The sequence below is a fragment of the Centroberyx gerrardi genome, chromosome 18 (assembly GCF_048128805.1).
Source record: "Centroberyx gerrardi isolate f3 chromosome 18, fCenGer3.hap1.cur.20231027, whole genome shotgun sequence".
Taxonomy (NCBI): Eukaryota; Metazoa; Chordata; class Actinopteri; order Beryciformes; family Berycidae; genus Centroberyx; species Centroberyx gerrardi.
In genome coordinates, this window is record NC_136014.1 from 17,711,695 (window position 1) to 17,731,417 (window position 19,723).

Sequence of the window (19,723 nt, forward strand, 5' to 3'; positions counted from 1 at the left end):
AACAAACAATACCTATTGTTACATCTATTTGGTCATGCTGGTCAGTCGTTTATTGGACAAAAAATTGTTTTCCAACAAACAGATGTGGGAAATAACACAATCTTGTCATTTCCACTTTGGCTATAAAAGATGTCACAAACTACTATTTAGGTTGTTCAGTTGACAGACAGTGATCGATTATGCGTGCGATTTCTGACACTGGACTCTGCCTCTCTGTCGGAGGCGCTGGTATGTTTCAAACATAAATAGGTGTACAGAATAGTTGGACGACCTTTGATAAGAGGGTTATAAGCCTTACCTGTGTATCTGGTCTTGCCTGCTAGAGCGAACCGGAGCCAAACCATCGATCTCATCAAAGAAGATAATGGACGGCCTCATCAGGTACGCCTGATCAAAAGCATAAACCCCACGTCAGATGACAGATCCACTATGCTAATTTGAAAAATGCACACACTGACCAATGACAATGGTTGGGTTCAGCTCACTTTCAATTCAGGGAATAAATTTTCTTAAAAATACAAAAACTGAAAAAAAAAAACAGATATTGTCCAAAGACTGCCCATTGACCCCACCATGGTGCTGCCCCGCCGACTCACCTGGTCAAAGAGCAGGCGTAGCTGGCGTTCTGATTCACCGACCCACTTGCTGAGGCAGTCGGCTCCTTTCCTCATGAAAAAGGAGACCTTCCTGTCTCCCTGACTACACTCGTTGGCAAGCGCCCGCGCTACCAGGGTCTTTCCAGTCCCTGGTGGGCCGTAGAACAAGCACCCTCTAAAAAGGGGACGGAGAGGGAAGAGAGAGATTGTGTTCAATGTCTACTCTGCTCTCACATTTGTTTATAATCTTAAATGTTTATTTGATGGTTACAAACTATGCTGCTTTGTTAATTTAGCAAATTTCGTTGGATGGATTCAATTTTTAAATGCCAATTTAGTACTGAAGATATTTGAACTGGACCTGGTCCTAGTAGTTAGTACTTGGCTCTGCTGTTGGTCAGCAGCTTAAAAGCTGTTGCTATCCCCCAAAGTAGCTTTCAATTTACACCATTACCATTAATATTGACTTAAACTCCTACAGTTCAAAAGCCATGTATCAGTTTGTGTATCATTGGCCTGTTTCACTGTTCTCAATTGGATGCATTCAGAGCAATACCTGCTACCAAAGGAGACAGCAAAGCATTGCAGCAAGTAATGCACTCTCATTCCCCACAACATTGCTGTGGTGAAAATGCAAACTTACTGTTTTATGTTAAATGTTAAAATGTGTTGAATTTGTTGAGAAATACCAGGATATCCCTGTCACCTTATGTCTATGTAATTGCAACAAGAAAGTAACAGTAACAAAAAGAATGTCATGAAAGTGGGCTTGCATGACAAGTGTCAATAAGGGGGGCAGACAACTTTCAATACAGTCTTGATTTTTCATCAAACTTTTGTAAGAAAATACAAAATTATTTCCAACATGAAAAAGTGACAACCCTGGAAGCTAGTCAATTATATTAGCTCTTCTCACCTGGGAGGCTGAATCTTGAACCTCTCAAAGACCTCCGGATAAAGCAGAGGGAACACTACCATCTCCTTTAGTGACTGAATGTGGTTACTGAGGCCCCCCACACTGTCAAACTTCACCTGGGGAGAACACACACACACACACACACACATATATGCAACACAGCCACCTATGGATACGATATCGTTCAAAGATTTTTTAGCAAGGATGCCTTCCTGTACATGTTGCACTGCAGTGCACTCATGCAATATGGTATTCCTTTCTGTCTGTACTCACTGAGCTATCAAGGTTCATGGGGTCCACATCGGCCAAGCTGGCACCCACTTTCACCCGATCACGCAGCACCCCATTAGCCAGATCCTCTGCACACAGGTTCATGGGCAAACACCTGTGAAATAAATGGCATTGACTTAAGTGATTATATTTGAGGAATATAATGATACAAATCCTTGGGCACACACAAGGCTGACAATTCCCATGACATGGCTATGCCTAAAACTCTTCCCTTGTAAGCATATTAGTGGTCTTAACTCTTAACGTTTAAGCTCCATAAAAACATCTACAATATTATAATACTAAAGAGAAGAAGGTGAATGGAAGAAGAAAGAAAGAGGTAGCTGTCACCTGTTCCTGGCACGGGTCATGCTCTTGCTTTTCCTCCGCTCAAACCGTTCCTCATCAGAAGACGAGGTGGTGTCACTGCTGTGAATGGCATGTTTCTTTACTCTGAAGTGGAGAAGTGTGAGAAACGGTATTCACTGTCACACGCTTCAAGGATCAGTAGAGACCAATATGAGCCAAACACAGTTCTAAAACCCACAGCTCCGAGTTGATTATTAGTTGTAGTAGGCAGTGATTTGTATTGCATCTAAAAAGTATAATTTAGCAGCAGACTTGACTGAGATATTCACAAGTCTCTCTACCAACCTTATATGGCTTCTTCTTGCCGGGGATCTGTGGGTGTCAAAGAGTGAGGGGTTGCTCTGCTTTCTGTTCACAGGCTCTGAGAAAGCAAGCACAAGCGGATTGGTTGACATACACCAAGTCCCTAAATATAGTTCCAGACCTGATTCAACTGAGAGAAAATCATTAGATAAACAGACAATGTCCACAACACACACACAAAACAAAATGTGTAAACAAAAGGTTTCAAAATGAATTCAGACAAGAAGAAATTGTCAGGCAATAGTTACCAATAGGTGGCGCCTCGTATCTTTGCACAGTCTTGCGCTGCCTCAGGTTATACGGTCTGTCATTTTCCTCTCCTGCCTCCTCCACTTCATCTCCTTCATCATCTTCATCGTCATCCTCTACATCCTCCTCCTCTTCCTCCCCATGAGATTCTGAAAGTCCCAACAAGTGCGGTTTTCAAACTGGCGATGAAGAGTAATACTACCCCAAGGTTGAGCTTTTACAAAGTGCACTATGGTTTCAAAGTTTTGGGAAAACTTGATGAAGTAGTTTGCAATGCATTCATCCCCACCTCCTTGCACTGATTCATAAGAAGCACATAAGTAGGAGACTGACCTTCCGTCCCCTCCTCCTCTTCCTCCTGCTCCGTTTTGCTCATGACTTTGTGGTGTGTAGGCATGCTGAAAGTGTTCCTCCGCAAGGATTTCCTGCGCTTCACTCGGGAATACATGTCCATGTTTTCCTGGAAGAACAGGGCCTTTAGACTAACACTTGTGTTCATACTAGCTCACTTGTCATTTCATGACAAAACTCCGGGGTTTAGTAAAAGCATTTCCTATTTTTCAACAGGTGCTGGAACTTTGCTAGGTCTGGCATTGTGTATTACAGCGGTGCCACACTCACCTCCTCGGTGTCTCCAGTCCACATGCGGAGTCGCTCCACCTCACGGTTCTGCCTAATGCTGCTGATGTTGTCCATCTCCTGAAGGACAGCCTCCGCAGTGCTACACACAGAGACACAGAAGAACACAGGGTCAAATCACAGAATATGACAACCTAAAGGCACCTTTACAAAAGTGCATCATGGGTGAATGTACTTCTGTGGGAGAGAACGAGACAATGCACTTCCCAAAGGGAACAGACAGCCAAAACAGTAACTAAAAGCAATGTCGATGCTTGAAATTCTCTGTTGGCCTGAATGGGTTGTGACTAACAGAAGGCAAGTCCTAAAGTAACCACAGAGAACGTTAGCTATTGGATGAAACTTTTATTTTGGAGAGGAAAATGCAGAAATCAGAGAAGCAGAAAGCGTGAGCAAGACGCTTCCTCCTGTCTCGTCTCGGCTCTTGCAGTGTTCCCTAATGCGCGTATTAATATTTCAAAATATAAAAGATTATAGCCTGATATTAGCATATAAAACTTTTCAAAACACAACTGTCGGCTTCACATTGACAATGATGGATTACCTTCACCAACCGAGACCATTTGGAACTGAATGGGAGTGAATGAGCCAGAGAGGTATGGCAAAACTGATTTAAAAATTCACACAATCAGTCACAATTAACATTAAAGGGATTGAAAAAGGAAAACCTCTAATCATGCTGGAATAGTCCTTTAAGCTGTTGCATGTTGACTCTACCTACTTTCCTGTTTCTCTTCTGTTTGAAGCCACATTCAAATATACAGTATATTATACCGAAGTCTGCGAAGAAAGTGGTGCGAGCGGTGGTGTCAGTGGTGTGTTAGCTAACTACCTGTTGACCAGCTGGTCAAACAACAGGCTCTGATTGAGGTGTTCAAATTGGCTCTTCTTCACCCTGCAACTCTTCTTCAGCTCCACATGGCCATTCATATGAGAGTGATCTCCCCCTCCTGTCTCCTCATCCCGGTGACTCATGTGGGCTACACCATCAACAAAAAACAGTAAGCAAATTAGGGATCAGATTCCTTAACAGCATGCTGCTACAATGCAACACTGTCCATGCATAGCTGTACATTTTTTAAAAAAGAATACATTTTAAAATGGAATTACCGTGCCCATTTTGCATTGTGCGAGAGGACAACCTGGAAATAAAACAGCAAAGTCGAAATATGTAAGGTCTGAACCAGAAGATTGCACACACATTAATCACACATAACACCCGTTGAGAGCTCAAGTTTGAGTCTGTCTGTTCCACTAATTACAGTACATGGCATGAGTAGGATGAGGACTGATTTGAGTACAATGAAATGATATTTAATGGCTTTAACATAATTGTCTTGAGACAATGTAATAACTCTGTCTGCCTGAGACAACGTAATAATGTACCAGTCTATCACCAAGTTCAATACTATACAATATTAACCACTGCAGTGTTATTCCACACATGGTTTCAAACTATTCACAAGTGAAATGGTAGCCACCAGCTGACCTGGTGCGGTAGGTGGGAATGTCCCAGCTGACCCTCTGGCCCTTGGTCTGAGGGGAGGGAGAGGTATCACTGGAGCTGGGGTCGGAGGTGATCTGCCTCCGCGCCCGCTTGGAGGGGGGGGACAACCGCGGGCTGCTGGGACTGCTCACATCACTGTTGGGCTCTTTCTGATGAACGGAAAGACACCACCAATTTAGAGAAAGAGAGAGAGAGAAATAAAGAAAGAGACAAACAAACAGGACATGCAAGAGACAGAAAAACGAGGACGCCAACGAGTATCCCAACCTTTCACAAAGACAACAACGAAAACAAAAATCACCCTGTCACTCATCTTACAATTCCAGGATAATAAAAAGTAAGCATGACCAAACTGTTGAGCCAACACAAGGAATCAAGTGGTAAAGTCAAACCCATAATAGCATAAAAGGACTTCAAGGACGGAAGAAAGCAAGAACAAATTAATGACACCAACTGAGGAAGCCGGAGCAGAGTAACAGGACGAGATAAGACAGTTGGTACCAAACTCCTCAATGCATTCTCTGAATCATAACTGAATGAGCAACATCAACCAGACATATGCCCTTGATGCTCATGCCCTTCACAGCTTAACTTCCCTGCTGATATGAGAGCATATCTCACTGTTGTCATAGGCAACTGTCCGCAATGCCTGCAGAGGGGTTTGTCTGACTGGCTGAATAGACGCAGACAGACTGAAAAAACGCAAGGTGTACCAAACATCAATGAACACACATACACAGAGGTGGCCTGATAGGCACACCCTGGTCCTTGGAACCATTCCTCCTTCAATTCCAACTACTGTCACAAAAATGCAGGTCAGTTTTAGAAACATGTTTAGGACTATACAAAACGTCTAAACACAATAAACTGTTACAAAGGGGGTTTGCTACAAAGAATCTGAAATCCTGAAAAAAAACACTAAGTGGGAGTTGTGTCATTCTACAGCCTTTCAATCATCTCTTATTTGCCATCAATTAGCCTGGCTTGCCATTCAATGGACTGGACATAAGCCATTAAAGACCCAAATTTCTTGAGTGCTTGAACCACAATTCAGCAGCCAAAATAGAAACCCTTGCCAAACAGCCCATTAAAACTCAAGAATTCGCCAATCACTTACAATAAATTATCTGATCCCGAAATAATATTGTCGGACCGTGTTAAGTGGTGTAATAATCAAAACAACTGAAAAAAACAGTCTCTTGCCTTGCATAATCTCAGTGTTTACATTTGAGATTCAATAGACAAAGACTGTCAGGCAGCTTGTAGGTCAGAGGATCAGAGAAAAATGGAAAGCCACCTAGGAGGTGTATATTTTGAATAAGTGAAAAAAACAGGCTTTTCTACACCCGTATTGTAAATAACGTGTAGGGGTCTTTGGGATATTAACAACAGAAAGTTCACCAAGTTCAAGCTTGCTAAATACAGGACGTGAGCCAGCCAACTGTTGTGAACCTGCGACTCCCTTCCCCCACAGTAAGCTAGCTGACCAGCTAGCTACAGCCTACTAACGCTAGCTTAACTAACGTTAAATCTCTTAACATCTTTGCAAATAATAACCTTAATACACTCAGGGTGACGGCATAAGATAATGCCAACAGCCTCACGTCAAAATCACCTTGACCATACTTGGGGCGTTAATTTGTAAAGACAATGGCACAACAAGCCAGCCGGGCAAAAATTGCCAAACACAAAGGGAACTCAAGTTGGAGCTAGCCACGAGTTAACGGGGCTAGCCTACAAATTGACAGCTTTACAACGCATTCAACGCAAATGGCACGCATATGAATCAATGCATTCAATGCTTTTATTATTTGTCTGCTTGATTCAGTCGGTGTCAAGTCCAGTGTAGGTCGTTTTTGTTGTGAATAATACACTGTTGGAGCACCTAGAGGCCACAGCTATAGCTATACCTAGCCACTTAGCATAGCCAGCTAGCTCGCCGGCAAAGAAAAGAACCCGGCTCTTAGCTTACATGTTCCTCAGAGTTTGGGTCATTTCTCGCCGACGACCTAGTCCTTGAAGAGATGAATGGGCTGCTAGGCACCGGCCGTGAGCTCTTTCTTGTGTTCACCATGTTTTATCCTCTTGTCTGCCCTTACTGAATCTCTCTATCCAGCTCCAAACACTGCCTCAGTGAGTGCAGCATCGAGGCGCCATTTCTCTCTTTCTCTGTGTCGCTCCGGTCTGCTGTCAGCAGCAGGTCCAGATCCGCCACGATAATAGAGGTGGATGTGGATCTGCTTGGCAGGTGCATTAATTTTGCTGACTGGACTCTTACGACAAATAACTATAGTAATCTTCTAAAAATAACTTAAGAAGAATACAATATAATATCACAAAGATCATACAAATAATTATGTTATTATTTTTCACTATATAATATTATGTGGAACCATATACACTGCCATTAAGATCACTAAGTACTGTCCAATAAGTATCACAGACACACTATGAGTCCCTAAAGGAATACAGGAATGCCATGTAAAAAAAATAAAAATAAAAAAAATACTATAAAGCACAAGGGGTATATAAACTCACTAGTGAGTACAGACTGTCCCTGCATGTAGTTATTGAAGTTATTCAGTTGTTGATGTGACACTCCCCACCCCTGCTGATGTCAACATTATTGCTCATTACCTCAAAACGTTTTCTTTGCCATTTTGGGGTTGCCACATCTGGGGAACTTGTAACCAATAAAGATGACATGAATGTGTAGTGTGCGCCAGGGACTCACAAACTGTTTTATGTCAAGGATACCTTTAACCCATAGACACCCAACTGCCAGAGGTTTTGTCCCAGAGATCCAAATCTAAGAAGGTTTTTGTTGTCTGTCTGTAGTGCAAGTGGGGCTATAACAGTGGAAAGTTTGTTTGAAAATTAAACTAAACCTCAATTTGCTGAGGACTCCCTGTGATCCCCTCAATGGCCCCTGGGGGTCCCTGGAGTCTGGGAACCACTGGTGTACCCCACTACTTTGGTTCCAACTCATACCTGTGTGTGTGTGTGTGTGTGTGTGTGTGTGTGTGTGTGTGTGTATGTGTGTGTGTGTGTGTGTGTGTGTGTGTGTGTGTGTGTGTGTGTACTATTTCTGGCTTGACCGGAGATGCAACTGAGCAAGCCATCTGTTTCAGGTTTTAGTTTCTGTGTTTAAGCTTTATCAAAACTAGGCTATATTTTTCCCCCATAATTTTTAAGCCCTGTTAATTTCTCATAATCCAGCCATAGCCTAGTGCAGCAGAGAGTAAAGAGAATAGGCTATTTTATCATTTAGCTTATTCTTAACTTCTCACAAAGGCATGTTTGCAAGTGATGCAACAGTCCTATCAGTCTATAAAAATCAAGACCTACAACTAGACATAAAACAACAACTTTTCTATTTTACATTTTACAACCATTTTAGGTTGTAAAATGTAAAATAGAAAAGGTTTGTATCCTAGAGTTTTCTTTTTTTAATTTAATCACCAAATTGAGTTATAACCAGTCACATAGCCTAAGTCCACCACTGATTTCAGTGTTCAATTGCTGGGGCAGGTGTGCTTGTGATACAGTAGATAATTTCTGGGGGCAACGTAAATGGACAAGCACCAGGCAACAACGGTGAGGCAACTCTTTCGGCAATATTGCCCATATAGGTTGTCCAAAAGATTGCTTTTAGCACAGCCTTACTTCGGCTATATAGCCTATTATACATGAGTCTCATGCAGCCCTTATTTGTAGCCTATACCTATTTAAATGTTTGAGGAATAACCTATTAGGCTATCGGAATTATATTATTGGGAATTATTAGGAATTAGGCTATATTATTTTATTAGAAGTATTACAGTGATACCATAGGAGATAAAAAAAACAACAACAAAAAAAAACAACAACCATAAAGTAGTTACATGGTCACTATGAACTCACTGTAGGCTACCACAGATTTCTATAGAAATTTTAGGCTACAGGAATATAAAATTTTACGTCGGGGCTCATGACAATATAATTAGGCAATTTTCAGTTAATTTTTTTCTAAACATCCTCATTCTGTTCCTTTTTAAAAAAAAAAACGATATGAGACAATTATGTCCAATCTGCCAGTGCCTATTCGGATTTAAGGCAACGTTGCCTACATTGGCAACAGCATTGCCTCCATACTAAAGTTGCCGATGTAAATTTGGTTATTTGAACCGCAGGAGAGTGTTGCTGAGCTCAGCAACTTTTCAGTTTCATCGCGGCAGTTGGAGCGCACTGACGGCACTGCTTACGTCACACATATTGCTCAGCAGAAGAGCTGCTGCCTTAAACTTATGGCTGCAGATGTGTAGCCCCGGATTTACCGAGAAAATACGAACTGGTAAAGCAGTATTTGACCTTAACGTTAATACGGGCATGCAAAGGAGCGTCTCTTGTGTGTGTGTGTATGTGTGATCCGTTTGTGATGCGTAGGCCTTTATCGTTATATGCGCGACTGGGCATGCTGACGCCCACTTATGTAATTACAGGCTCCTTGGTTGTTTATCAATGTGATAAGCTATGTCGTACAAAAAATGTTGAGAAATTTAAGGCATTGCTTTTATCAATGTAACATACTGGCCTTGTAAATGTGAAGAGCAGAATAAATTCACATCGAAATTGTAGGCCTAATAATATGATCTCCATCAAAACGTGTGTTCTCAAGGATTGATGTAGGCTGTGATCGGTCCCATCATGTCGTTTGCTACGCACACGATTTTGGAGGTCCAATCTGTCATATGTTCCTATTCTTTAGATGGAAAACACAGAACGTCATGAAAGACATAGACACTGTAGGGAGTGAGAAAGATGAAAACTGGTGAGTTAAAACAATGTTGTTCCATATTATTTGGCCTAATTGGTCGATTGTGGCATATTTTATGATGGACCTGAATGTAAGTCCATAGGTGGGTATAGCATAATATTATTTAATCTCTGTATCCAAGAAAGCCCATGCTTTGCAAGGACTAGTGAGCCCTTAAAAGGAATTCCCATATGTTTATCCTATGATTTGTGATAATCAATAGTTGTGAAAATAAACATTTCTCTCACACAGCCAGGAGAGCTACAACTCAAACCTTTGATGTGATCTAGTATAAAGTCTGCAGCTTCTCTACTGAGAAATTAATTTGGGTGGAAGGTAAAGGTGTATAGGGGAGCACAACGTTTTAGTTTTTTTCTTTTAGTACATTTTCAGACCTGACTACCACAAAATAATAATAATCATTTGGGTATAAGAGCTCAAACCCATTGCCCTGTATAATCAGTCTTGTGTTCGTTGGCTGAATTACAAGCCATAAAATTAAGTAATCAACTTGCCTATTTCATAAAGGGTTTGTGGTGGAGAAAATGAGGAAGCGGAGGAGGCTCCAATAAGGCGTAGCTTCTCAGTGGAAGACCTCCTCGACGAGGTGGAGAAGATCTGCAATGACGCCTCAGGGTCTTCAAAGGTCAGAGGGGAATTCACTCAGTCAAGTCTCTACAATTGACATTTTGCTGCTGTCACATTCAAACATCATTATCTCCATAGACTAAGCTCCCTAGGAATTAGACTTTGTATTTTCTAATTGCTGTCCATGTAACTTTTGAAATGACAGTGTGTTTTACATGGGTTTCATGGGTCCTTGGGTCATGACATTAATTCAGCACAAAGAGGATGGTAAACTTGCAATGTGAGAATCAATGAAGATAGATAGATAGATAAACACATAAATAAAAAAAAATGGAGTGGAATGAGGTTTTCACAAGACAGCAGGGAAATACATTTAGGCTGACGTCTTAGGAATTTGAGAGATGCTGTTAGGCAGAGTGAGTTCAGCACATGCAAGGTTCAATGCTAGGGCTCACTGCAGTATTCTGTGTTCCAGGTTGAGATGGTGGTGAGGCTGTGGAAGGACGGCTTCACTGTGAACGATGAGGAGTTTCGCAGCTACTCCATACCAGAGAACCAAGACTTCCTGGAGGCTATTAAAAGGGGGTGAGTTTAATTGTCCAATCCAGACGTTTCTAAGTATATTAAAGGTGAGAGTAAGATTTTACTGTCCCCGAGCACAAAATGACCATAATATATCTGCAGGGTTGTTGATCAATACCAAGATAGATAGATAGATAGATATAATTTTATTTATGTGTCACTCCTCAACATACAGGTCAAACAGAGCAACAAACACAGTACCCCAATAAAAAAGGAGGTTGAGGACCACTCATTTAGAGTTATGAGACACAGGCTAAAAATAATACACATAAAAAAATACTAGAATATACGTATATATATACATATGTATATATATATATATACATACACACAAATATACACACACATAAGTACATACATTCGTACAGATACATTGATACACATATACATACATACACACACACACGGAAAATAGAGGTCATATTACACACACAAACACAAAGAATATAAAACAATCTTAGTATTGCATTATAAAATTTAGACACTCATGAATGAACGTCTTCTGTTAAGGATGAGGTGGCAAGCTTTGGCACATTCGTTGATACAGTATTTACCAGCTAAAGCTACGCACAATTTATTTAAATCATTGTACTCATTAAAATTTGCAACATGGTTTGAAAGTTGAAAAAATAATTCAGAACGAATGTCTGTATAGAGTTCACAGTGTAAGAGTACATGGGCTTCTGATTCAATAGAAGCATTATTACACAGGACACAGAACCGTCTATCGGCTGGGTGTTTGTGTACCTACCAGTTTCTATAGCTAAAGGTGCAACTCCACATCTGAATTTAGCAAAGGCGCTTCTGTGCTGCCTTGATAAGATACTTTGTACATATGGCTCTGTATCAAAAGCACTTTTAAATAGGCAATAAGTGCGCAGTTTGTTACCCTCAGTTTTATTTATTAACTGAAACCATTTCTGTTCATCACTCTCTGACACTGCAATGTCAAAATTCTTTAAGTCATTTCTTGAATAGACTATATCTGTGCAGGCAAGGTGGGACATATGCAAGGAGCTAAAAAAAGTTCTCACAGTGTACATATAATTTTTTACATTAGTCAATTGGGAAGCCCACAGAAACACACGTTTACAGAGTCGACTATCAGGCATGCTACAAAGCCTCTGCCAATTCTTTTTTTTTTGACCAAATTTTTATTAATTTTCAATGAAAAACTGCAGACATACTATCAGTTAAAAAGGTAAGCATAACATAGCAGAAATATGATGTGCAAAAGAGGTTGACATTTTATACTAAGTACAGCTTAGAAAAAAATAAATAAATAAATAAAAATAACAAATTAAAAATAGTAATAGACAGAAATTAAAATAAATAAATTATACAATTCTAATAATAATAATATTGGCAAAATAAAAATGTATATATATTGAAATGGATCTGTTGGTGATCAGGGCACCTGGACGACTGCCTTACATTGGCCCAAACCATCTCCCAGTCAAAATCTGGCTCCAGATCAGGGATATCAGCTCGCCAAATAGAGTCTAGCGACAAGGGAAAATACATTTTCTCTAATATGTAACCATAGACTTTAGTGACCAGCCCTCTTGTGCCCCCAACCCCACATAATACTTTGAGCAGTGGATGCGCTTTAAGCGGAGCATGCCAAGGGACCCCGTAGGTCTTCATGGCAGTCCTTAATTGCAAATAAAAGTAAAAAGTGGAATGCTGTAAATTAAACTGAATAGACAAATCCTCAAAAGAATGCAGGCCATCGTCTCCAAAAATGTGCTTAAGTTTGCGAATACCCCTATCGTACCATTGACGACATTGACCAAATTTAATGGGCCGCTTGCCAATCAACAACCCATCATTATTGAAGATAGGAGAACATGGATTCCAGTTAGATGACACACCACACACTTTCGCTGCTGCCCTCCAAACCACAATCAGCTGAGATATAATTGGGCCAAAGCGATGTTTGCATTGGCTTGCGGTTGTGTTGGAGAACAACACTTCGTCCAATTTTAATGGGAGTACCAAGTTCTCCCTAGAGCTCGCTATGCAACCTCAACCATGTCATTGTACCAGCTGGCCAGAGGACGGAGTGTGAAGGCCCAGTAATACAACTTAAAATTAGGGAGGGAAAGCCCCCCCGCCAATCTGTCACGCTGTGTTGTAGATAGTTTGAGACGAGGGCGCTTTCCTCTCCAAACAAATTTTGTAATTGCTGACTGCAGTCTGTCCCAAAAACGGGGTGGAGGTGGTAGGGGCAGCACTGAGCTAACATAATTGATCCGGGGAAGCACATTCATTTTAATGATTGAAACCTGAGATCTGAGAGAGTTCTATCAAAATCACGGGTGACTTTAGTCAGGGAGTCCTCAAAGTTGGTTTTAGCAATGGTCTGCAGTGATGAAAAAATCTCAATACCCAGATATTTAAAGTGGTTGACCACTGGTATAACCGAGGGCAATGTCAAACATCTCATGGGTTCATTCAGGGGTAAAAGTGCTGACTTTGCCCAATTTATCTTATAACCCGATATGTTACTGAACTTTCCAAAGACAGACAATATGTTAGGGATTGACTGTTGGGCATTGTCAACATAGAGCAGGACGTCATCCGCATACAATGATATGTGATGTCGGGACCCGGATATGGTGATGGGTGTGATAGCATTATCCTGGCGTATTGTCTGGGCCAGAGGTTCCAGAGATAGTACAAAGAGCAGCGGACTTAGCGGGCAGCCGTGCCTGGAGCCCCTGGCTACGTTAAATAAAGAGGAGCAAATCCTGCCCGTCAATACCATTGCAGTTGGGTTTGCATACAACAACCTAACCATGTGTATGAAGGTGGCCCCGAGGCCCATAGCCTCCAACACTGACCAGAGGTACTGCCACTCCAGGTGGTCAAACGCCTTCATGGCATCTAGCGAGAGCACCACTGCAGTAACCTCCTGACATTATCCGATGCCAGCCTGGATCTGACAAAGCCAGTCTGGTCACAATGAACGAGTCTGGTCATAAAAGGTTGGAGTCGGAGCGCAAGAGTTTTTGCGTAAATTTTGATATCAGCATTCAGGAGGGACAGAGGCCTATAATTTGCACATTCTGTCTGGTCTTTATCTTTTTTAAGCAGGAGTGAAATTATGGCAATATTTACGTCTCTTGAGAATGATCCCTTATCTAGTGAGAATTGAATCATGTCCAAAAGTAATGGGCCCAGACTGTCCCAGAAGGTGGTGTAAAATTCTGGGGGGATACCATCCAAACTGGGGGATTTACCTCTACGCATGTCCTGTGCTGCCTCCCTAAGCTCTTCAATGGTGATAGGAACATTCAGTGAAGACGAATCTTCCTCTGACAGCTTAGGCAATCAAATGTTGCCCAGAAGGTCATCACATGTGCTCCTGTCATGGACGACCTCCGAGCTATATAGGTCAGCGTAGAAGCTACGGAACGTTGTGTTAACCTGCGTCGGATCAGAAAGAATACAACCATTACTTGCTCTAATGACGGTGATGTGTGATAGATGCTCATTGGCCCTCAGCCTCAAAGCAAGTAAATGGCTGGGCCTGGCTCCATTAAAGTAATAATTCTGCCGTGTTCTGTGTATGTAAAATTCTGCACGTTGTTTAAGGATAGCATTTATCTCTTTTTTAACTAGCTCACGCTGAAGAGCAACACCATCATCACAATTACATTGTAACGAATCGTCCAAGTCCGCGAACTCAGACTCCAGCATAGCAAGCCTCCAGCAAGCCTGGCTGATCTAATTTTCTTAAGGGTGGACGCGTAAAGTGTAGCGTTGTTTCTGATGAAACCCTTTGTAGCATCCCTTGGGTCATCAACAGAGCCTTTATTAACGTTAAGGAAGTCTTTTAGTTGGGCCTTAAACTGGGACTTACGAACGTACGAAGCGCCACCTAGGGGCTCGTGATGGGGCGGCACGTAATGAAGCCAGGCAAACCACTGCCTTATGATCAGAGAGGGTAACAGGCAACAGTCCCACATCCTTAATTTTATGGAATATGTCCTTAGAGGCAAGAATGAAGTCAATTCATGAAAAGCTTTTATGTCTTGCTGATAGGTGGGCCAATATTAGAGGAAATACGGTAAGAGGATGGATATTTTTTCCTTATCTATACAGACACCCTTACCTAAGGCTCTGATTGACATAGATCATTTATGTACATAGAACACAGAATGGGGGATAAAATACAGCCTTGTTTTACTCCAATATCAACTGAGAACCAGTCTGTAAGACAGCCATTGACATGGACACAACACTTCACCTTTTCATACATAGCAATAAGACAATTCAAGATGTTGCCATTTAGGCCCAGTAATGACAGTTTATCCCAGAGCAAGTTCCGGTCAATATGGTCAAAAGCTTTAGAGAAATCAATGAAGGAGCAGAAAGTTGGCTTCTTTAGCTTCTTCCTAGAGTCTATAATTGTGGTTAAGGTGACAATGTGATCCAGACAACTCTGTGTCTTTCTGAACCCATTTTGTTCATCTGCTATGATGTTGTTAGACTTGGCCCATTCAGAGATGCGATTAAATAACACACAACAGAACAGCTTATACACAGCAGAGGTCAAAGTAATGCAAAGTAATTTCCCCCAGCTTTAGGGATGGAATTGATGATCCCATGTTTCCACATCTCTGGGGTCACACCGTGTAGAAAACAATGATTAAAAAGCTTATGCAGGATATTCAGTGCATTACCATTTTTCAGCACATCAATTGGTAACCTATCGTAGCCATAAGCTTTACCTTTCTTAGCTGTTTGAAGAACTTTTACAATCTCATACTCACTAATGACTGCAAGGCACTGAGATTTCTAGCTCTCAAAACCTCACTTTCAAATAACAAAGCAGTATTATTATTACACTATTTTTCATTGTGATATATTTACGTTTGGCAAATATATACATTTGAAATACTGTATAAATTCTGTTGGATTTCTGCTCTAATTACCTTGCTTCCTCCTTCTATTGTGAAAATGTGACATTAGCATTTCTATCCATTACAGGCCGCTGTAAACAGCTTTTTACAGCTTCACAATACACTTAAAACTTATATGTAGCAGTAACATACTGTTGATCAATCAGTCAAACCCATTGGTCCCCAGAGGGAAATTGGTAGTAAGGAAGATGTCCCACCTAAAGACCACAACCAGGCGACATTAAACACACAAAGCATAACGCTCATTAGTGCTCATTTGTCATATTGATTTACCTGAAGCCTGGTCTTTAATGTGTCCCAGGGAGCTTCCGGCAGAGTGGGAAAGTAGAGCAGAAGAGGAGGAATTGGAGATCAATGTGGAGGATCTGACAGAGGAAACGTATGTTCCCAGGAAGAAGACCTTTCACCCCTTCAGCGGCCGAGGGTATCGGCTCGGCAGGTGAGACGACATGGCTGCTGGAAATACTCATCAATGAGACCATTAACAAGTGGAGAGTTTCATTTTTAAAAGCTGTACATGTATGATGAATCACAGGTGATTTTACCCTCATGAACATAATTATTTTGTATGCAATCATCTTACAATGAGTCATAAATTGAAGCGGAACTAATGCTTGTCGAGTGGTGAATGTCTCATTATGGGATGAAACTCTTCAAATCTACTGTAAGAAGATGCTGTCCTATTTTATACCAGTAGGTGTCCCTCTAAATCCAGGTATCTATAAAACTCACAGGCATATTTGAGAGGACAGTCAACCTGATGTATTGAGAGCTTTAGTGTTTTCAAAGTTTCACTGTGTGAATACAAAATTATCCAGCGAGTCCAAACTCACAGCATATCTAAAATTCTTCTGTGAGACTTTGCCTCACCACAGCTATGTAGGCAGCGAGCAAAATGAGGGAATACATAAAGGATCTACTGTACATCCTTCTAACTGGTTAATCTGTGTCTGTCCGCTCCCAGTGTTGCGCCCAGAGTGGTGGCCAGATCACCATCTGTGCACGAGGATGGAGAATCTCTTCCTATTCCCATGGTAACACTGGACCACGCCCTCCCTGTCACCTCCCTGCAGATCTGGTTGGCTGACGGCAGGAGATTGGTGCAGAGGTTTAACCTATCACATCGGTGTGTACCACACTGTCAAGGCTAAAACAAATGATTATACATCTGACCCCAACAGCTAAGCCATCAAGTAATATCTATGTGTGTAAACAAATAAATAACTATTCTGTGTGAGGAATATTTCATCGCTATCTGTGGTCTCTGCAAATCCCGTAATCTCAAGCATCGTAGTGAAGAACTAGTTCAAGGGATGACAAAAGATTTTGGTTTCTAGGGAGGGAGGGGTCTTTGTTTGGAGATTACATAATGCTTCATCCCAGTGTGGTAGAGCTGAAGGCCCGTGTAGTGCAGCATGGTACATGTTATTCCCCCCACCACAGTGCATGGGCCTGCAGAAAACATAATCTGAGAGGTAGCAGCGGAGTGGATCTATAAAATCCCTAGAGAGGGATTGCGTAACTCAGATGCAGCATTTATATAACAGGGTTAGTGGCTGAGGGATAGAAGACTGAACCCCTCCAACCCTCGGCTGGTGCGAGTGTGTGAGCAGTGGAGCCGCCATAGGATCTCTTGTATATGTTGGGTTGTAGTAAATAATAGATGATGTTGCTAGTATGCTGGTTTAGAGAGAAATCATGTGTAGCTGATGGAGAGTAGAGTATTTTGGCTGGGAATGCTTTGCCAGTGAAAATGAACAAACGTGTTCAGTTGTGAATATTTACGTCTTTGTTTTCTGTTTTCTTTCTTTCATTCTTACTTTAAATTCATTGTTTGTTTGTTTCTTTCGTTCTCTGTATGTTAGGGTCAGTGATGTTCAAGATTTCGTGGCACGCTGCCAGAGGACCTGCCCCCCTTTCGTCCTGACGACATCCCTTCCTTGCCGAGAGCTGAGCGAGGAAGAGTTGAGTCTAGAGGAGGCGGACTTGGCCAACGCCGTCATTGTCCAGAGACCCCTGAACCCACAGGCTCCCTTTGGACACTCCTGACCAATAGGGCCCCCTCAATTTACATGATACACCTCTTTTCCCCCGCTGACACCCCATCATCGCCTGCAAAATCCCGGGCCAGTCCCAAGGCCTTCTGTACCTTACCTCCTTCCCCGATTCAACAATGCGCGCTGCACTTGAGGCCGTTCCACTGAAATTTCCCCCTGCATTCATGTCTGTGTAGGATTATCTACACTACCTCTGGCCAGTCTTACGGAGACATCTTCAGTTAGTTACGCACATCTCCGCCGCCGCAGATGCTGCTGAGGTCCCGTTGTCACTGCTTGACTTTGTCCTCTTCCTCTGGAGGACAATGTTTACCTGCCAACTCGGCTCCCTGTAACCGCCGAAGAACTCTCAAGGCAAACCAGCGCTGCCCCCATGCAGATGGACATCCAAGTGTGTCCATCTGTTTTTCAGCCTGGCCTGCCACATGTATCTACCCTACACCCACCCCACCCACACACACCCACCCACCCACCCACCCATCCACCCCACCCCCCCACCACCACTTGCCAACTCTTCAAACTTCAAGTCTTCCCAAACTGTGAACACCAGTTTGTCTGCACTATTTACAGTGAAAGCAAGGGGCTCTAATAGTTACGTTTGTATCTAAAGGATTACATTTGTATTTAATGACCATATAATATATAATGTTTTGTTTGCATATAATGATTATCTCTGTATTATTAAGCGGGCGCAAAGACAAAAAGATGACAACTCGTTATTTATGTTGATGTTTGGCCTGACTATTTAGGCTTGTCAGATGTTTTGTCATTTATCAGCATATCGTGAACATTTGCCTGCATTTTGGGGGGAGGTTTAATTTAACATGTATATTGTCTCATTTGAACTGCATCCTTTCAAGACATAACACTGAATAATCTACAATAAACATCCTCCTCAAAGTTCTGTGTATTTTTTATGTCCCGTCACCATGGTGCATGGTATGTGGGACATTATGTTGTGTCTGGGTGTGTGTAGACACATTCTTGTGAACACAATAACTCAAGAACAATGTATGATAGACACTTCATACTTACACCACAGGCTCTCCCTATATAAAGTAGATGGACTGATTCGATTTTGGCACACCTTGCTGCATAAATATGCAAATTAATGAAGAATAACTGATTTTCTTGATACTACTATAACTCCTTAATGCTTTAAGATTCAAAGTTCATATGTTATGCGAAGTCAAGCATGTGGACATAGAAATATTTCTAATTAATGCATTCATTAGCTCAATTAATGACCTCATTAGCATAGCTGGTTCTATTTAATATATCATGGTGATTATGGCGGGGCATCAGGCAGCCCAAGTGGCTTTTGTCTTCTTATCTTCTTGCATTTGCCACATCTGTGTTGTCATTTCGGATTTTATGGTGACATAGATAAAGGAGAGAGGGAGGGGCCGGCGGTGTCAAAGAAGTCAACATTTAGAGGAACGATGGCTTCACAGTGGAGTTTTTCACCCACTCAGTTATGAAAAACATCTATGTGGTGGTATGAAGCCTAACCACACACTGATCATACCCTTCTGTCTCAGCACAGCACTCTCAGTCACTGGGAAGGAGAAATCGATTCCTTGACTACAAAATAAATCAAGAAGGGGGGGGAAAAAAGGGGGGAGACATTTTATGCGGATGGGGTGAAGCAGAGTTTAATCATGTAAGACTTCAGTTTTATCTTAGCAATTTTTCCACTTGAATGAGGCCACATACGTCTGTGTGTCTCCTTGCATGTGTGTGTGTGTGTGTGTGTGTGTGTGTGTGTGTGTGTGTGGACACGCGTGTGCCTTAGCATGAGTGTGTGCACGTGATTCTCCCTCTCCGAGCTCTCTGCCTGGCCTCGGGAAGAAGGCGAACACCATTATCCATCTTCAATATTTAAAGCAACAGAGGGGAGGGAATGCAGGACAAGAGACAG

General features: G+C 41.9%; 2 protein-coding genes across 4 annotated transcripts in view; one reads left to right on the forward strand and one right to left on the reverse strand.

Moving 5' to 3' along the window:
* atad2b (ATPase family AAA domain containing 2B) overlaps window positions 1–7,007 on the reverse strand; it is an 85,239-nt gene extending 78,232 nt beyond the window's left edge. Inside the window, exons 1-13 of the mRNA XM_071923348.2 lie at window positions 6,822–7,007; window positions 4,832–4,998; window positions 4,453–4,484; window positions 4,175–4,322; window positions 3,325–3,424; window positions 3,037–3,163; window positions 2,703–2,852; window positions 2,437–2,512; window positions 2,134–2,235; window positions 1,786–1,897; window positions 1,513–1,628; window positions 597–771; window positions 299–387 (exon numbers count right to left, since the gene is read on the reverse strand). Coding sequence (XP_071779449.1) covers window positions 299–387; window positions 597–771; window positions 1,513–1,628; window positions 1,786–1,897; window positions 2,134–2,235; window positions 2,437–2,512; window positions 2,703–2,852; window positions 3,037–3,163; window positions 3,325–3,424; window positions 4,175–4,322; window positions 4,453–4,484; window positions 4,832–4,998; window positions 6,822–6,923 — 1,496 coding nt within the window. The 5' untranslated portion in view covers window positions 6,924–7,007. The remainder of the gene's footprint in view (window positions 1–298; window positions 388–596; window positions 772–1,512; window positions 1,629–1,785; window positions 1,898–2,133; window positions 2,236–2,436; window positions 2,513–2,702; window positions 2,853–3,036; window positions 3,164–3,324; window positions 3,425–4,174; window positions 4,323–4,452; window positions 4,485–4,831; window positions 4,999–6,821) is intronic.
* A 2,080-nt stretch (window positions 7,008–9,087) lies between these two features.
* Window positions 9,088–18,694, forward strand: ubxn2a (UBX domain protein 2A). Of its 3 annotated transcripts, XM_071923366.2 has the most exons (7): window positions 9,088–9,182; window positions 9,597–9,659; window positions 10,173–10,290; window positions 10,708–10,817; window positions 16,047–16,184; window positions 16,710–16,871; window positions 17,611–18,694. In XM_071923366.2, exons 2-7 carry the CDS (start codon window positions 9,616–9,618, stop codon window positions 17,792–17,794), a joined length of 756 nt encoding a protein of 251 aa, XP_071779467.1. In that variant the 5' UTR covers window positions 9,088–9,182; window positions 9,597–9,615; the 3' UTR covers window positions 17,795–18,694. The 3 variants fall into 3 exon arrangements, with proteins under 3 accessions (XP_071779467.1, XP_071779468.1, XP_071779466.1); XM_071923365.2 differs by lacking the exon at window positions 9,088–9,182 and having other exon boundaries at window positions 9,255–9,659; XM_071923367.2 differs by lacking the exons at window positions 9,088–9,182; window positions 16,710–16,871 and having other exon boundaries at window positions 9,243–9,659.
* The last annotated feature ends 1,029 nt before the right edge of the window (window positions 18,695–19,723 follow it).

Coding starts and splice junctions, on each gene's coding strand:
- ubxn2a (XM_071923365.2), top strand. CDS start 9,580: ATGTTCCTATTCTTTAGATGGAAAACACAGAACGTCATGAAAGACATA. Junction 9,660..10,172: donor AGTGAGAAAGATGAAAACTG/GTGAGTTAAAAC, acceptor TATTTCATAAAG/GGTTTGTGGTGGAGAAAATG. Junction 16,185..16,709: donor CGAGGGTATCGGCTCGGCAG/GTGAGACGACAT, acceptor GTCCGCTCCCAG/TGTTGCGCCCAGAGTGGTGG.